At 39.8% G+C, this 20462-nt stretch overlaps 1 protein-coding gene across 1 annotated transcript in view; it reads right to left on the bottom strand.

The window, feature by feature from the left end:
* Positions 1–1982: 1982 nt before the first annotated feature.
* Positions 1983–20462, bottom strand: part of LOC126335499 (uncharacterized) — a 116852-nt gene continuing 98372 nt past the window's right edge. The window contains exon 6 of the mRNA XM_049998837.1: positions 1983–2388. Coding sequence (XP_049854794.1) covers positions 2161–2388 — 228 coding nt within the window. The 3' untranslated portion in view covers positions 1983–2160. The remainder of the gene's footprint in view (positions 2389–20462) is intronic.

Below are 20462 nucleotides of genomic sequence, written 5' to 3'. Positions count from 1 at the left end.
CCTCGCAGCTGGAATGTGTTAAGCCAAGAGAGAAGAACGTTTCCTGTTTGAACCAATGAACATTTCTGAACAATTGAACAGAACACATCAATTTCGAGAAGACGTGACTCAACATATTAACAGCGGGGCGCAGAAGGCCTCTGATCAATTACACAACAAAGCTAAACAAAAAAAAATAATAATAACATAACAACAATAAAAATAAAAATAAAATTCAGAAAAAGGAAGATTTTGTTTTGTTTGTAAGGATAGCCCTAACCTTGATTTCCTATATTTGCCCTGGTATATAGGCAGCTCTCTGGGGTAGTTTTAGTCAGGACCAGACTTTTTTTGTTATAGGATGAAAAGTGTCGGCGGCACTTGGTTTTTTTTAAGTTCCATTTTAATAAAGGGGTTTCAAAAAGCACAGAAAATGTCAAAAAGATAAAAAAAGATGAAAAAAACAAAAAACAAAAAAAAAACAAAAAAAGAAAAAGTGGAGCACTTGCGCGTGAAAGGCAAAGGTCCCGAGTTTCGAGTCCCGGACTGGCACACAGTTTTAATCTGCCAGGAAGTTTTATATCAGCGCACACTCCGCTGCAGAGTGAAAATCTCATTCTGGAAATATCCCCCAGATTGTGACTAAGACATGTCTCCGCAATATTTTCAGGAGTGCTAGTTCTGCCAAGGTTCGCAGAAGAGCTTCTGTTAAGTTTGGAACGTAGAAGACGAGGTACTGCCAGAAGTAAAGCTGTGAGGATGAGGCTTGAGACGTGCTTGTGTAGCTCAGGTGGTGCCGGCCCGGTAGCTCAGCGTGTTCGGTCAGAGGGCTACGTGCCCTCTGTAACGAAAAAAAACTGAGTTAATCGATCATCAACGATCTTAAACGGATGTCTTACGCCGTCCGCACCGAGCAGATGCAACGGGAAAAAAAAGTTGGTAGAGCTCTTGCCCGTGAAAGGCAAGGGTCCCGAGTTCGAGTCTCGGCCGGGCACATAGTTTTAATCTGCCAGGAAGTTTCATATCAGCGCACACCTCGCTGCAGAGTGAAAATCTCATTCTGTTTCCTCCTCGTTCGACTCGTGTCAACACAGTCACAATGTAGGCTAGTAGCTTCGTTCTGGGACTTCTAAAATTTTAACCGTTCGCTGCCTTGCACAAGTTTGGCATGCAACAATATTAACAAGAAGCAAAATTTATTTATTGGCTATTGTTCCTGGAGCTGAAGTTTTAAATTGGCAGCAGTGTATTGTCACATCTGAAGCTAAATGTGACTGGAGAAGGAATGGGTTAAGTTAGGCGTAGGTGGATATGATATGCGTAAATTTAGTTGACACTCGGCGCTGTGGCCGATGGGAGCGACAACATCCATACATTTTAAAACGTCGACGGATGGCTAAATAAATAAAAAGAGCATAAATGCCTCTACGGTCGTCCCCATCGACCTTCACGCCGAATGACAACTTAGATCGCAGGTACAGTAATTTGCAGGTCTTCCAGAAATTTGGACAAGGAAAAATGACGTGAAAGACGATTACGTTGTACCTTTTTGTGCTAAACACTATTAGGGATAGAACTGTTCACGTTCTCTTGGTAAATGAAATAGAACTCGATACTCGAAACAATCGAAAAGGAAAATAAGATTTTATATATAAGAAGCGAATTTTGTGTACATTTTATTTTTTTCACCTAGTGTGGATCTCATTAAGCACGAAATGTTTCCAGCGTACTGTACAGCTGCTTTTTCTAATGGAATTCAGACTGATTCCTTTATCCGTAAGTACAAATTTACGAGTCCTGTGTTTATAATAACTCGATATATGACGTGATAAATGATGTGGTCTCCTAGTGCTTTTCTATTAAGCAACTCTAATATTTTCATTAACATCATATGATGATTTCATTGTTAACTAAGTAATTAATTTTGTAATTCGTAACTGAATTGAATATAATATTTAGGAAAAACATGAAATCCTACAGAAAAATAGGAGATTAAGAATAAATACATTTCAACTGACAATCATTGATTTTTATTTAGAACCTGTCATACTTTTCTTACCGCATTCTTCTTTTATTAATTCCAACGGTGTGTGTTTTTTTTAAGAAGAATATAAAGGAAACAAAAAGGGCTGTATTACATATCATTCATTGACCGTATGAGACCCTTACATACATTTTATCTCATTTGGAACCTAAACAAAACAATGTTATACCAGCTTTGCATAGCAGTTGGTTCAACGTGATCTCGTACTTCTGAAATAAATCATTAGCAGTTTCCTTCAGAAGACATGTCACTTTTCCTAGAAGAGGATCTTCTGCGAGTTCAAGTAATGTTGGGATGGCGTCTTCTAGGACGAGATTGAAGAAATGGCCTAGTTCTTCATCACCGAGGAGACCCGTCATGTTGATCTGTAAAGCGAAAGAAAGTTCTTTTACTGTTTGTCTCTAGGTTAACCATCTCATTTGTTAAATGACTAAAAATCGCAAAAGAGTAAAATTTTGATTTTAAGTTACAGTCCGCTACGCAACTGAAATTTACAAATCATTGATCTGTGAAAGTTCAGCTGAGTGTGGATAGGATTCTCCTATACCCACGGAGATCGTTGCGACCATTATGTTTCGCAACACGGAAGGCAAGGTGACATATCTGTAAATGTAAGCGTTCGCGAAAAATGTGTATGGCTTCATCATACAACAAAGAATTCGGCATCACAAAAGAAAACAAAGTCAATGAGTGCGCTAGTATCCAAATTTATCGTAATCAGAAAATGAGAGTATATTTTTTCTATGAAAATAGTAATGGTGCATTTTGGGCGTTGATAAAATTACCTGAAGAATGAAATTAAAGAAATGTGTCTAGTTGCTATATTTCTGCAAACCAACTGACTGTGCTCCATGAACTCTATGTGTGAAAGATAAAACAACGGAGTTACAATTAATTACAAGACATATACGATACAATAGTGTCTGAAAGATGTAAACAGGAAAGTTATAAAACCAAGAAACCTTCAAGAATTTCAAGTAAATAATAATAAAACTAGAAAATCACAACCTAATCAGCAAACACTTCAACTGTCCTTTCCAGTTCTAAGCAACGTATTCCTATCATCTGAGGATTAGAATATGCCTCCAAGGTCAGACGGAATCCCTGTCAGGTTCTATACCACTCCGTTAACCACAATTTACCTAATTACCTCGAACAAAAAACTTAGAAAAAAGCACAGGTCACATCCTTCTACAACAAAGCTAGCAGAAGTAATTCACAAAACTACAATCCAATATACTTGCCATCTATTTGTTTTAAAATCTTAGAAGATACTCTGAACTCAAACATAATTAGATATCTTGAAGAGAAGGACATTCTCCAAGCCAACCAGCATGGATTCAAATAAATGTCGATTTTGCGAAACCAAACTCTTTTTTCTCACATGACATCCTAAAAACCACTGTTCAAGGCAGTCAGGTAGCTTCGTGATTTCCGAAAGATATTTTATTCCGTTCCGTATCTATACTTATGATCGATAGTACGATCGTACAGGGTGTCAAGCGAAATTTGTGACTGGTTGAGGACTTCTTGATAGGGACGACACAGCATGTTATGTCAGACAGATGGTCACCCACAGCAGCAGAAGTAACTTTATGTATGGCCGGGGAATTGTGTAACTCCCCTCGCTGTTCATAATGTGTGTTAATGACCGTGCAGAAAATATTAACAACTTCAGACATTTTGCAGGAGATGCATTTATCCACTATGAAGCACTGTAAGAAGCTGCATAAATATTCAGGCAGATCTTGGTAAGATTACAAAGTGGCGCAAAGATTGGCAAATTGCTTTAAATGTTTAAAAATGTAAAATTGTGCACGTCACAAAACGCAAAAAAAGAAACATATTTCGAACGACTATGCCACTGAGACATGGGTAGAATCGTTCAACTCATACAAATATCAGGGTGTAACAGTCTGTTCGGATACGAAATAGAGTGATCGTGTACCCCCAGTGGTAGGTGAACTGGGTAGCAGACTGCTGTTCACGGGTAAAATACTTGGCAAATACAGTCTACAATGGACTGCCTGCAAGACACTTGTGTGACCTAGACTACTGTTCAAGTGTGTGGGACGCATCCCGAATACAGTTAGTGGGGAATACTGAGCAGATACAAGAAGGGCATCACGAATGGTCACAACTTTGTTCGGAAGACGGGAAGAAGTCACAAAGATGCTGAAAGAATCAGAGAAAACGCTTGAAGGTAGTCGCAAAATATCCTGTTAAACCTAATTAGAAGTCTGCTATAATCAACTTTCGTTGGTGAAACTAGGAACATACTAAAAGCCACAACTTATAGCTCCCGCAGGGATAGTGAGGGCAAGATTAGATTACTTACAGTGCGCAAAGAGGCGTTTAAACAATCATTATTCCATTTCTACTTACGTGAACGGAACATGAAGAAGACGTAATACCTACTGGAACGCGAAATACCCTATACCATGCATTTGACGGTGGTTTCCAGAGTTTGTATGTAGATGCAGATGTAGTTGATAGCTTACTGAAAAAGCTAAACCGGTTGCGATACAATTGGTGACATCTGAGGCTGAAATATGTAGCAAAAGTTTTTTCTTTTTTTTTGTACAATGGACACTCTGTTTAAGACGTCACAGTGATCTGGTCAGTCAATAACCTCGTTCACTGCCAATGAAGGTACTTGTTTCAGTGAGAATAAGAATTGAGTAACAGGAGAGGCATGTTGGGGCAGAATGCATATGACTGCGATCGTTTATTTAAGAACGATTGGTGAAAACCAGACAGGCACATCGAAATAGTGGAGATAGTTGTAGATCTGTACACGGAGCAAGCAGTAAACGAAACCAAAGAAAACCTATAGTAGGAATTAAAACTCAAGGAGGAGAAATAAAAAACTTTGAGGCTATCCGATATCATCATAATTCTGTCAGAGACAGGAAAGGCCTTGGAAGAGCAATTCAATGGAATGGACAGGTCTTGAAAGGAGGATATGAGATGAACAACGAAAGCAAAACAAAGATAAAGGAATGTAGTCGTATTAAATCAGGCGAGACTGAAGGAATGATTAGGAAGCCATAGACTGCAAGTAGTAGATGGGTATTGTTTTTTGGGCAACAAAGTAACTGATGACGGCTGAGAAGATATAAAATGTACATTGGCAATGGCAAGAAAACCATACTTGAAGAAGAGAAACTTGTTTACATCAAAAATAGATTCAGGTGTTAGGAAGTCTTTTCGGGAAGTATTTGTACGGAATGTAGTCATGACTCGAAGTGAAACATGGACTACAACCAGTTTAGACAAGAAGAGAATAGAAACTTTTGAAATGTGGTGCTGCAGGGGAATGCTGAAGATCAGATGGGTAGATCACATAACTAATGAGGAGGTACTTAATAGAATTCGAGGGGAAAGAAACTTATGGCACAACCAGACCAGAAGAAGGGATCCGTTGATAGGACATATTCCGAGATATCAAGTAATCACCAGATTTGTACTAGAGGGAAGTGCTGAAGGTAAATCTCGTAGAGAGAGAGAGAGAGAGAGAGAGAGAGAGAGAGAGAGAGATAAAATCAGTCAGCAGATTCAAAACAATGTAAGTCTCTGTAGTAATTCTGAGATGAAGAGGCTTGCACAGGACAGAGTAGCATAGAGAGCTGCATGAAGTGAATCTTCGGATTGAAAGCAACAACAATGATAGTTGTAAAAGTGAAAATCAGTCATGGATCACTTGTCAACAACGTGCAAGACTTTTTGAACACGATAAATGTTGCCGCCCGAGGCTGCCCAAACACATTCAAAAAGCCCGCTGAGCCAATGTAGCAGCGAAGATGTTGCAGCTGTCTCAGGCCAGTGCAGATGTACCTTTCAGTCGCCTGAACTCGATGGACAAGTGCAGAGGGAACCACTTCTACCCCGATACAAAGAAGGAAAACCAGCAACGGGAACATGTGAATTCACCGACGTCGAAAACGGCTAAGACCCACTACCAACCAGCAAGGCGGTGATGTGTATTTTTTTGGTGTCTACCACGGTGTAGTTCTTGCAGATAATTCTAGTAAGCGGTAAAGCGCCACAGGAGCGACTTACCAACACCGACTCAATGGAAGGCCTCGGCGCTTGTTGGTGACGTCACGTCAGCTAGGCACGGCGAGCGCCAGGTCTGTTGCAGGCAAAAACGCCTGGGCCTACTTATCACTATAAATCTCTTATTTTTGGACAGAATGTTTGGTACTGTTTTGGAGTCTGCAGTTTTATTTAGATGAAAGATTTTCTTACCATCGTAAAGCTACAAATGAAGATCATAGTTCTGTATTACTGAATCCTGTCGAAACAAACGTAGATCAATATGAGAAAACGCTTTGCCCCATTGCAAGCTTCGGAAATTTTACATTCAAGTAACTATATTCACTTGATCCATTTTGTTATCTAAACTTACCCCAACCCCCTTACAATGAACCCGTTTCTTTTATTTATTTATTTATTTTCGTTTGACATCGTCACTGGAAATGTGAACTAAATTACATGCGTAAATGTCCAACTGTTGCCAGTCATTAGATTACATTCGTTTTCAACGAAAGGAATTGTAAACAGAAAACAAAATAGCTTCATACATCGAAAATACTGCTGAGCTTAAACTTTTTTAAACATGCACATTAGAAAAGATAGATGTTCCCCTCTTGCAACTGAAAGGAGAAAATTTATAAGATAAAAAAATTATTTGATAAAACAAGTATCTCTCTCTTGCTTCTTCTTCTGTCCCCCACCCGTTCCACCAACGTGTACAATCGCAAGATATTTCACTAACATTCATCCCACAATCAACTAAGGTACCTAAAGAAGAGCACCAATATGTTCACAGTTTCTTGTAAAAGCAGCCCAGTACAAACGTAACTTCCTCAGATTTACAAATAAGGTAAAGAAGCACGAATTCTGTTGCTGCTGGACCATGAAGTTGTTTTTGTATGTCAATCCTTAAAACAGGTGGACATTTAAGTTCAGGAGTACACTATTTGTTAAGAAGCGTAATGAATTGCACAATTAATTGATTGCAGAAATCTCTCAGAACCATGTGTGTTGGTCAACCACCGCCAATAGTTTCACATTTTCCTGTGTCAGAGAGAGAGACACCACTATTATGAATATGCCTGCAACAGACGTGGCGTTCGCCGTGCCTAGCTGGCGTGACGTCACGAACAAGCGCCATGGCGTTCCTTTGAGTCGGTGTTTCTCATGATGAGGCTGCAGGAAGCTATGAAGACGAAGCGCTGTGAGATCCATCCAAGGGGGATCACACCAATCTTCAAACATGGAAACAGAAAAGATTGTAACAACTGCAGAGGTATCTCTTTAATCAGCATTGTGGCTGAAATCTTATCAGGTATTGTTGAAAGGAAAGTGCGAGTATTAGTTGAGGACCAATTGGATGAAAATCAGTGTGGGTTTAGACCTCTTACAGGTTGTCAGGACCAGATCTTTAGCTTACGGCAAATAATGGAGAAGTGTTATGAGTGGAACAGGGAATTGTATCTATGCTTTATAGATCTAGAAAAGGCATGTGACTGGGTTCCTAGAAGCAAGTTATTGTCTGTTCTACGAGATTATGGAATAGGAGGCAAACTTTGGCAAGCAATTAAAGGTCTTTACGTGGATAGTCAGGCAGCAGTTAGAGATGACAGTAAATTGAGTTCATGGTTCAGAGTAGTTTCAGGGGTAAGACAAGGCTGCAACCTGTCTTCACTGTTGTTCATATTATTTATCGATCATATGTTGAAAACAATAGACTGGCTGGGCGAGATTAAGATATGTGAACACAAAATAAGCAGTCCTGCATATGCGAATAGCTTAGTTGTGATGGCAGATTCGATTGAAAGTTTGAAAAGTAATTTTTCAGAGCTAGATCAGAAATGTAAGGACTATAGTTTGAAGATTAGCATCTCCAAAATGAAAATAATGTCAGTGGGAAAGAAGTATAAACGGATTGAGTGCCAAATAGGAGAAACAAAATTAGAACAGGTGGACGGTTTCAAGTACTTAGGATGCATATTCTCACAGGATGGCACCATAGTGAAAGAACCGCAAGCGAGGTGTAGCAAAGCTAATGCAGTGAGCGCTCAGCTACGATCTCCTCTCTTCTGCAAGAAAGAAGTCAGTACCAAGACTAAGTTATCTGTGCACCGTTCAATCTTTCGACCAACTTTGTTGTATGGGAGCGAAAGCTGGGTGGATTCAGGTTACCTTATCAACAAGGTTGAGGTTACGGACATGAAAGTATCTAGGATGATTGCAGGTACTAGTAGATGGGAACAATGGCAGGAGAGTGTCCACAATGAGGAAATCAAAGAAAAACTGGGAATGAACTCTATAGATGTAGCAGTCAGGGCGAACAGGTTTAGATGGTGGGGTCATGTTACACGCATGGGAGAAGCAAGGTTACCCAAGAGACTCATGGGTTCAGCAGGAGAGGGTAGGAGGAGTCGGGGCAGACCAAGGAGAAAGTACCTGGATTCGGTTAAGAATGATTTTGAAGTAATAAGTTTAAGATCAGAAGGGGCACCAATGTTAGCACTGAATAGGGGGTCATGGAGGAATTTTATAAGGGGGCTATGCTCCAGACTGAACGCTGAAAGGCATAATCAGTCTTAAATGAAGACGATGATGATGATGTCGTTTCTGGAAACCCAGAATCTACTCTGTAGAAATCAACATGGATTCCGGAAACAGCGATCGTCTGAGACCCAACTCGTTTTATTTGTTCGTGAGACCCAGAAAATATTAGATACAGTATCCCAGGTAGATGCCATTCTCCTTGACTCCCGGAAGGCGTTCGTTACAGGTCCGCACTGTCGCCTGATAAACAAAGAGCCTACGGAATATCAGAGCAGCTGTGTGGCTGGATTGAAGAGTTTTTAGCAAACAGAACACAGCATGTTGTTGTCAGTGGAAAGACGTCAACAGAAGTTAAAGTAACCTCTGGCGTGTCACAGGGTAGTGTTATGCGACCATTGCTTTTCACAATATATATCAAAGACCCAGTAGACAGTGTCGGAAGTTCCATGCGGCTTTTCGCGGATGATGCTGTAGTATACAGAGAAGTTGCAGCATTAGAAAATTGTAGCGAAATGCAGGAAAATCTGCAGCGGATAGGCACTTGCTGCAGAGAGTGGCAACTGACCCTTAACATAGACAAATGTAATGTATTGCGAATACATAGAAAGAAAGATCCTTTATTGTATGATTATATGATAGCGGAACAAACACTGGTAGCAGTTATTTCTGTAAAATATCTGGGAGTATGCGTGCGGAACGATTTGAAGTGGAATGATCATATAAAATTAATTGTTGGTAAGGCGGGTCCCAGGTTGAGATGAATTGGGAGAGTCCTTAGAAAATGTAGTCCATCAACAAAGGAGGTGACTTACAAAACACTCGTTCGACCTGTACTTGAGTATTGCTTTTCAGTGTGGGATCCGTACCAAATCGAGTTGACGGACGAGATAGAGATGATCCAAAGAAGAGCGGCGCGTTTCGTCACAGGGTTATTTGGTAACCGTGATAGCGTTACGGACATGTTTAGCAAACTCAAGTGGCAGGCTCTGCAAGAGAGACCCTCTGCATCGCGGTGTAGCTTGCTGTCCAGGTTTCTAGAGGGTGCATTTCTGGATGAGGTATCGAATATATTGCTTCCCCGTACTTATACCTCCCGAGGAGATTACGAATGTAAAATTAGACAGATTCGAGCTCGCTCGGAGGCTTTCCGACAGTCGTTCTTCTCGCGAACCATACGCGAGTGGAACAGAAAAGGGAGGTAATGACAGTGTCACGTAAAATGCCCCCCGCCACACACCGTTGGGTGGCTTTCGGAATATAAATGTAGATGTTAGATGTAGATGTACAGCTACACAGTCTTGCACTGCTGGTGAGCAGTACAGCTTGCAACGTAATGGGACCACTTTCCATCTTCCAGCTACCGTTACTGGGACCAGCATCGCAGGCTTCATTGTACTAGCCAGATAAAGCACTGGGAATACTTCTAGTCCAGAATCTGACCAGTAGAAATGATACTCTGGAACTCTCCTTTGTCTACTCCCCCGACAAACTCACGACCGCAAAAGAGGAACACGTTTTTGCAGAGCAGTTGCTCCAGCACGTGCAGGAGTACCGTGATAACCAGCATCACACAGACAGAAACACGAATGGAACACAGTATCTGGTACCTTCGTGGTTTTGACTCTACTTAGTGCAGAATACGTATGTTTTTAGGCAGAACACCACTTATTCCAGTGAACTCTCATTATATGAGCTGCCACTGGACTTCGTAACAAAGAGGAACACCAAGATAGAGGAGTTAATTGACTGGGACTGATATAGACGTGATCAAAATTAAGTAACTATGCAGAGTTGACTCAAATTAAAGAGAATCGGTCAGAGGAAACAGTCATTTCAGTGGCATACTAAAGTACTGAGGAATAATGACGAGTGCTTGAAGTCGGTTAAGGCTGTAGATAATACCACAATGTATCCAGTTCAGTTGCAGAAGAACGGACATATCTAAAAAACACAATCACAGAAATAGGCCATTCAAGTACAAGCACAAGGGAGATATCTGCTAAGTAGCCTTGGGTAACAGAAGAAATACTTCAGTGAAAGACGAAACAAGGATGTATAAAATGTTCATGACAAGACAGCACTACAGGAATATAAGTTAATTAGGAGAGAAACAAATAGGAAGAGCAAAGAAGCCGAGGAGAAATGTTTTTAAAAATGTGAAGAAGTCAGAAGAGTACAGTACACAATAAAAGTTAAAAAAAACTTCGGCGAAATGAAAGCATGGATTACAACATAAAGAGCGCTAAAGAAATTTCCTGTTAAACACAGAAGAGAGAACAAGTAAGTGGAAAAAATACATTGAAGGCCTCGACGAGGACAAGAACTTGTCTGACCATGTGACAGAAGAAAACATGGGAGTCGATATGAAAAACGTAGGCGATTCAGTATAATAAAATTTAACTGAGCACTGGGAGACATGAGATCACAGAAGGCATAAGTGTAGATAACATTTCTTTAGAATTTCTTTAGTCACTGGAGGAACCGGCAATCAAGAAATATCAAAATGTTATGTGGAATCTATGAAGCTGGAGATATACCATCAGACTTTTGCAAAAATGTCAGCTTAATAGGTCATGCATCCAAACTGCGGCAAGAATAGTACACAGAAAAATGGAAAAGAAAACTGAAGAGCTGTTAGATGGGATCAGTTTGGCTTTAGGAAAGAGAAAGGGGCCATAATGATAGTTCTGACGCTGCTATGAGTAACAGAAGCAAGACAAGTAAAATCATGATGCAGTCATAGGATTCGGCGTCCGAGAGAAAGCGTTAGACAATGTATAATGGAGCAAGTAGTTCGAAATTACCAGAATAATGGGAGTAAGCTGTAGCGAAATACGGATAATATACCATGAGTATAAGAACGAAGAAGGAACGGTAAGGATAAACTGTCAAGAATTAAGCGATCTGATTGAAAAATATGTAAGACAGGGATGCGATTTTTCTCCCTTAGTGTCCAAGCAAACACGGAAATAAAACGAAGATTAAAGAGTGATTTTAAAATTCAGAGTGAAAAGATAACAATTACAGGGTGTTACAAAAACGTACGGCCAAACTTTCAGGAAACATTCCTCACACACAAAGAAAGAAAATATGTTATGTGGACATGTGTCCGGAAACGCTTACTTTCCATGTTAGAGCTCATTTTATAACATCTCTTCAAATCACATTAATCATGGAATGGAAACACACAGCAACAGAACGTACCAGCGTGACTTCAAACACTTTGTTACAGGAAATGCTCAAAATGTTCACCGTTAGCGAGGATACACGCATCCACCCTCCGTCGCATGGCATCCCTGATGCGCTGATGCAGCCCTGGAGAATGGCGTATTGTGTCACAGCCGTCCACAATACGAGCACGAAGAGTCTCTACATTTGGTACCAGGGTTGCGTAGACAAGAGCTTTAAAATGCCCCCATAAATGAAAGCCAAGAGGGTTGAGGTCAGGAGAGCGTGGAGGCCATGGAATTGGTCCGGCTCTACCAATCCATCGGTCACCGAATCTGTTGTTGAGAAGCGTACGAACACTTCGACTGAAATGTGCAGGAGCCCCATCGTGCATGAACCGCATGTTGTGTCGTACTTGTAAAGGCACATGTTCTAGCAGCAGAGGTAGAGTATCCCGTATGAAATCATGATAACGTGCTCCATTGAGCGTAGGTGGAAGAACATGGGGCACCAACAATGCCTGCCCAAACGTTCACAGAAAACCTGTGTTGATGAACTCAACATTACCTTCCTTCGATTGGGCCACCTGGCGGTGAATTGAGGAAGTACAGTACATACTGACGAAACTAAAATGAGCTCTAACATGGAAATTAAGCGTTTCCGGACACATGTTCACATAACATCTTTTCTGTATTTGTGTGTGAGGAATGTTTCCTGAAAGTTAGGCCGTACCTTTTTGTAACACCCTGTATAAGAGTTACTGATGACGTTGCTATCTTCAGTGAAAATGAAGAACAATCTCAGGTCATGTTGAATGGAATGAGTGGCCTCATGACTACTGAATATCGATTGATAGTAAACGGAAGAAAGGGGAGATTGATGAGCAGGAGCAGAAGTTAGATAATCGATAGATGTTGTAACACCTACACTTCTCTTGTTACCATTGTAACACCTACACTTCTCTTGTTACCATTGTAGTTTTTCTTCTTTTGCTAAAACACACCAGGGGTTGCGAAGATTCACCTCACTAACACTAATGCACTTAAAACTGCAACAAAATTCTTGAACATTGTATTACTACATAAGCAACTGAAATACCCATAGCTTATGAAGAAGCTCATTCTCGGCTTAAAAATAAGCGTGTAACTTGTTGACATATAATTTTACAAAATCAACAAATTGGATTTCACCAGCTATTGATGGGTCTATACTGTGTAGCTACTCGATATCGCTGTAGATAAGGAAGTTTCACATATTATCCACATAGCGAAGTACTGTCTCCTTTGCTTGCTATCATCTGCCAAAAACTCTTTTGAGTATCTTCAACCGATGTTACGAATAAGTAGCATATTCATAAGCATTCTGAGCCACTTCGACACTCAAACATTTGCTTAGGGTAATGAAGGTGGTCATGTGACATCACATGATCCCCTCCATGACGTCACATGCCCAGCTATTCTTATCATGACATGCTAACATTAATCAGTAACATAAGGTCATCAGTGTTTTCGATGACTTCATCACATGACAAGCCACACCCCGTGCCTCTCCCACTCCATCTCACCTCCCCCCTTACGACTTCCCCTTTTACGTCTCCCTGCTCCTCACTACCAATTCACAGTGAAGTATTAAAATGAGGCAATCATAGATTAGATTTCCAATTATACAAGCGTCATTTCAGCTGGCATTAAATTCGAAGATATGTATTATTTTTGAAAAATAATTGTATAACTTTGAAACTTAAAGCAAATTGCATAAAATAACGTTACCTTCAAAGATATTTGCTCTAAATTACACACTTAGATAGATACCTCTGTATTTAGTTAGCATAGTATTTAGGTTTCAAATTAGGCAGTCAGTCTATTTGTAAGGAATAGGATCATTTTCGAAGATATATAAAATTGTTGAAGAAACAGTCTAAATCGCGATGGTTATTTTATTTATAATGACCAATTTCGACGTAGTCTTAGGCCATGTGCGAAAGACAGAAAACGTGCCATCGCCTGAAGTTGACGATGTTCACAACAGTTAGTAGACCTCAGTCGCTGAAACGGATTTAACGACAGAGGTCTATTGACTATTCTGGATATCTCCAACTTCAGCTGATGGCATGTTTTCTGTCTTTCACAGTGCTATTCTGCAGATGGTCTAACACTAGATCAAACTTGATCATTTTGAGTAAAATAACCATCGTGGTCTAGACTGCTTTTTCATTACTTTGATGTAGGTAGCCAGATCGCTGTTTCAAAAAAATTTCGAAGATATTTTCCCATGAACACACACACACACACACACACACACACACACACACACACACACACACACACACACACACACGCACACACGCATACTACATTATTATCTTTGTAAATACTGCACTGTGTGGCGGAAATTATATACAGGGTGAGTCACCTAACATTACCGCTGGATATATTTCGTAAACCACATCAAAAACTGATGAATCGATTCCACAGACCGAACGTGAGGAGAGGGGCTAGTGTAATTGGTTAATAAAAACCATAAAAAATGCACGGAAGTATGTTTTTTAACACAAACCTACGTTTTTTAAATGGAACCCCGTTAGTTTTGTTAGCACATCTGAACACAGAAACAAATACGTAATCAGTGCCGTTTGTTTGCATTGTAAAATGTTAATTACATCTGGAGATATTGTAACCTAAAGTTGACGCTTGAGTACCACTCCTTCGCTGTTCGATCGTGTGTATCGGAGAGCACCGAATTACGTAGGGATCCAAAGGGAACGGTGATGGACCTTAGGTACAGAAGAGACTGGAACAGCACATTACGTCAACATGCTAACACATTTTTATTAGTCTTTTTCACTGACGCACATGTACATTACCATGAGGGATGAGGTACACGTACACACGTGGTTTCCGTCTTCAATTACGGAGTGGAATAGAGTGTGTCCCGACATGTCAGGCCAATGGACGTTCAATGTGGTGGCCATCATTTGCTGCACACAATTGCAATCTCTGGCGTAATGAATGTCGTACACGCCGCAGTACATCTGGTGTAATGTCGCCGCAGGCTGCCACAATACATTGTTTCATATGCTCTGGGGTTGTAGGCACATCACGGTACATATTCTCCTTTAACGTACCCCACAGAAAGAAGTCCAGAGGTGTAAGATCAGGAGAACGGGTTGGCCAATTTATGCGTCCTCCACGTCCTATGAAACGCCCGTCGAACATCGTGCCAAGGGTTAGCCTAGTGTTAATTGCGGAATGTGCAGGTGCACCATCATGCTGATACCAAATACGTCGACGCGTTTCCAGTGGGACATTTTCGAGCAACGTTGGCAGATCATTCTGTAGAAACGCGATGTATGTTGCAGCTGCTTGGGCCCCTGCAATGAAGTGAGGACCAATGAGGTGGTCGCCAATGATTCCGCACCCTATATTTACAGTCCACGGTCGCTGTCGCTCTACCTGTCTGAGCCAGCGAGGATTGTTCACGGACCAGTAATGCATGTTCCGTAGATTCACTGCCCCGTGGTTTGTGAAAACCCCTTAATCGGTAAACAGGTAGAACTGCAACGCATTCTCTGTTAATGCCCATTGACAGAATTGCATTCGATGATTAAAGTCATCACCATGTAATTGCTGATGTAGCGACACATGAAACGGGTGACGATGCAGCATGCGCATGACACTACTTTGACTCAGTCCACCGGCTCTCTCAATGTCCCGTGTACTCATGTGTGGATTCATGGCAACAGCAGCTAACACACCAACTGCACCCGCTTCTCCTGTGACGGGCCTGTTACGGACCCGTTTGCGTGCTACGACCATACCTGTTACATACAGTTGGCGGTAGATGTTTTGCAATGTGCGGCACGTTGGATGCTCTCTGACCGGGTACCGTTCTGCATACACCCTGCCGGATTCAGCTGCATTTCGTCGACACTCGCCATAGATGAGTATCATCTCCGCCTTTTCAGAATTCGAATACACCATGGTCACAGTTCCTACAACACTACACTATCACAGACGTCTGGTAACACGGTGTACTACAGTTGGTCTGCGTGCGGATACGAATGCAGAATAACAATAGCAGCAAGCGCTACATGCGGACACTGCTACAGCTAGACCAAACCACAACAGTGCGCTACAGCCACACTCGTAAACACGGTCGTCATCGTAAACATGTCCCTGCAGATGCTGCTCGCCCACCATGGCCCGTGTTTGTTACAACACGCAACTGAACGTCGGAGGTTTCAAGCGTCGACTTTAGGTTACAATATCTCCGGATGTAATAAACATTTGACAATGCAACAAACGGCACTGATGACGTATTTGTTTATATGTTCAGATGTGCTAACAAAACTAACGTGGTTCCATTTAAAAAAACGTAGGTTTGTGTTAAAAAACACACTTCCGTGCATTTTTGTATGGTTTGTATTAAACAGTTACACTAGCCCCTCTCCTCACGTTCGGTCTGTGGAATCGGTTCGTCAGTATTTGATGTGGTTTACGAAATATATCCAGCGGTAACGTTAGGTGACTCACCCTGTATATGTGTGCTTGTGTGCATGCGCACAAAATGTATCCACACATGCCTCGCCGTTATCACCTGTCTCATACTTCCACATTTCACATTTACTTTATCACAATAATATTTTACAGAGGGAAGAAAGGAAAAACAAAGAAATCTGTAGATATAAATTTTATAATAAAAAGTTTTCATGCAGTAAACCACAGTGAAATTTTTCAAATCATTTGTGCACTTTGTGATGTCATACACAGTGTAAACATCTATTGCAAAAGGGAGGTTGTTACAATCTGAGTAAATATTTGAGACAACTCCATTAGAAGCCCAGTTTTGACTGCAGTATCTGTGCTAATAAAGTAGAAATGCCACTGAATTGCATCTTGGAGGAAAACTGTACATAATATGAAAATATATTCTCAACGTTGTAGTCAATCATTTTTGTCGCACTGGAACAGAAATAGTTTATTGTTATAAGTTCTTTCGTACCTGTCATCTAATTCAAAAACAATGCAGTGTTCAGAAACTGTAAAGCACTCTCTCTTAAGTGAGTGTACTATTTTTGCATTGAATTCGGAAAAACTATTTCGTCCACAAACAAAACCAACGACTTTATGTTTTAGAAATAGACGCCGCTTCAAATTAAACAAGGAACCTCAACAATCTTCTTTTAGGTACCTAATATTAATGAATCTTATAGATCCACCGTGCGACACTTCATGAACAAAAAGTGACTTTTTTACAACACAGATTGTTCTGCTGACGAAAAGCATCCCTTTGTCTTGATATTCGCCAACACATTAAAGCACCTCATACTAGTTTGAAAACTGTATTTAGCACTTTGTGATACTTATGCATGGAAATTAACTGTTTCCCCCTTGATTTACTTCGATGTTCATCATTGGTATTAAGAATAAAGAAATATAACTATTTTTATAGTTCAGTAGTTAAACAAAACGTAAACAGCTTTATATAAAGGTCATGTAAAAATCTTAGTTCAGAGTGGGCTGTTCGCTTCATAGCTATTCCTAGCGGGCACTACTACATTTGTTATATTTCTATGATCTCATCACTCTTTCATTTAAGGCTTAAATATTATGATAGTACATCATCCAACAGGGAACTAATTAGATGTGGGGTTCAACAAGGTTCCATTTTAGGGCCCTTATTTTTCTTGTGTATATCAATGACCTTTCATTAGTAACATTACCAGATGCCAAGTTCGTTTTGTTTGCCGATGATACAAACATTGCAATAAATAGCAAATCAAGGGTAGTCTTAGAAAGACCAGCTAATAAACTATTTGTGGACATTAATCACTGGTTCCTAGCCAATTCTTTGTCACTAAATTTTGAAAACACACACTACATGCAATTCAGAACTTGTGAGGGGTGTCCCACGAGTATATGTGTAACATACAATGACAAGAAAATAGAAGAAGTGGACAGTGTTAAATGCTTGGGATTACAGCTTGATAATAAATTCAACTGGGAGGAACACACCGCAGAACTGCTGAAGCGTCTTAACAAATCTCTGATTGCAATGCGAATTTTGTCAGACACAGAGGATATAAAAATGAAAAAGCTGGCATACTATGCTTACTTTCATTCCATAATGTCATACAGAATTATTTTTTGGGGTAATTCATCAAGCCAAGCTAAAGTTGTCTGGGCACAAAAACGTGCAGTAAGAGTTATATATGGTGTGAACTCAAGAACAAACTGCAGAAGCCTGTTTAGGGAACTAGGGATACTAACTACTGCTTCCCAATATATTTATTCCTTAATGAAATTTGTCATTAAAATATATCACTTTTTGAAACCAACAGCTCAATTCATGGAATCAATACTAGAAAAAAGAATAATCTTCAACAAGGATTTAAAGTCACTTAGTCTTGTACAAAAAGGTGTGCATTATTTTCAATAACTTGCCAACAGCCATAAAAAGCTTAGCAACCAATGAAATTCAGTTTAAGACAATCCTAAAGGATTTATTGGTGGCCAACTCCTTCTACTCCCTTGATGAATTTCTCAGTAAAACCAACTGATATATATATATATATATATATATTGTAACTTCTGCACAATTTCAGTGCAGTAATGTGTTCATTGTAAATAAGTATTATAGTAGTTGCATTACATGTTTATTACCTTACAAACAAATGAAAACTTTTTTATTTTAAATTCAGTGCATTAGTATTTGTAAAATGACTTTCATATAGTGTTCATCAAAAAATGACGATCATTCCACTTGTTTTAGTTGTAAATATTCGTCATGTACTGCTGTTTTTCTGACGTGTTCCACATCCTCACTACGGATCAATTAGAATAAAAGAAAATCTAATCTAATCTAATCAACACTTAAAGCAACAAATTCTTCATTTGAAAATAAATTTAGGTGATGTTGGAGACTTAATCTTCAGAAGCGAGAACTCACTGCTCGTACTCACTGTCATCTTCTAGCGATGCAATAGTATTGAACAATTTATAAAAATACTCCTTACTGTTTACCATTTAACAAAATTGCTTAAGCATTTAACCATGTAAGTGTTTAACTGTTTAGCCATTTTCCAATTAATGACTTACAGTTTAACCGTTTACCCATTTAACCATTTAAGTTTTTACCATTTACCGTTTACCTCTGTAAGCAGTGCTATAAATTGAGTCATTTACTTATAGTCAGTTCATATGTTCATAGAGCACAGCAGTTGTCATATGGATCTCAGTTCTGTTGGTTGCAAAACTAGTCTTAAAAAGCAGGTGTTGAACTATACACGAAATATTCGCAAATAACTGATGTTGTTAAGAAAAGCCGAACCAGATGCTGTACTGGAAAGAACATTTACATTTTTCTCAATCACCAGAGAGACTGGGAAAGCTACACTGAAAGAAGCGTTCAAACTAACATCCCAAAGATGTTCGGGCTCACATGTGGTTCCTCTTCATCGAAATGTCTTGACTCAAACTCGTCTAGGCGTTGAACCGCACGTGTCGCATTACACGCCCTAGACTACACACTTGTGAGCCTTTGGTTAAATTGTCTGGCTGATGGCAAGTTTGCAAAATTTTATGAAACATACAAAGTTAATATGACATGTAATAACAGTAATAATAATATCAGGAGCTAAATTAACGACCCATAAATGATGTAGGCCATACAGTTGCGATTTGGTTAGAACAATGTTTATGCAGAAAGCAAACTAATAAAGTGCTCGTATTTAGAGTTACTTTTACACTCTAGCGCATATCCATTCGACACAGTTCGATCATTCACAATTTCATCGCGAAATACTAGTCCAATACTTCACTTCGTCATGTAAGCGAAAAGTTACGAGTTCACACCAGGTTTGCGGCTGCTCACCACTCAGTGACTAAAGCGAAATTTTCTAAGCCATTCCACTTCCTAGGTACCTAAAGACCGACTGTCATCCCTTCGCGTCCAAATCCACACTGTACCCTTTGGTGTGTAGACCAGCACTGTCCCTCTGCCCATCTCCGGCCTCGTCTCCCGCGTACCGAACATCGTCGCTCAACTGACTAGTGCAGTTCCCTTACCCGAAGCCGTCCATCTAATTGGCTACAGCTTATTCTACACTATTTTATGTTTTAAGATATTTAAATATTCAAAGCTTGACCTCTTTCACGTTCTAAATAAAATAACAATAGTATCCATTACATAATAAATGTTAAATTCTTTTACATACAACCAGATCAATTTTCTTCTTAACTTTGAGTGTCACGGCCAGAGCCTTGCACCAATGTGCTTTCTGATAAATAAACAAAAAAGTAACTATTGTGCACTAAACTTTACAACAAATATTGTATTACCTAATGATTCAATAAGGTGTCATGCTGTCATCGTTCAATGTGGTTTGTGTGGAGAAAATGATCTGATGCTTAACGGAAAATACTGATAATTTAAATTTACTATATCTTTTAAACAAATATAGTTACAGAGGTGGTATTTACAACATTTGTCATTTTAATGGTGCGTTTTTATATTAATCGCGATCGCTGAGTTGGACGAATCGTTCAGATATTGGCATTCAGGTCTTTGTTACAAAACTTGTTAATTTCGCTTTAACAGTAAATCCTAAACTACGAGGCGTGTTTTTTTAAGTAAGCACCGATTTGAAATAAAAAAAAAAGACATGCTAAGATATCTCAATAATTTTATT

Source organism: Schistocerca gregaria, chromosome 2 (genome assembly GCF_023897955.1).
Source record: "Schistocerca gregaria isolate iqSchGreg1 chromosome 2, iqSchGreg1.2, whole genome shotgun sequence".
Classification (NCBI taxonomy): Eukaryota; Metazoa; Arthropoda; class Insecta; order Orthoptera; family Acrididae; genus Schistocerca; species Schistocerca gregaria.
Note: the sequence above shows the minus strand (reverse complement) of the source record. Positions and strands in the feature narration are given on the sequence as shown.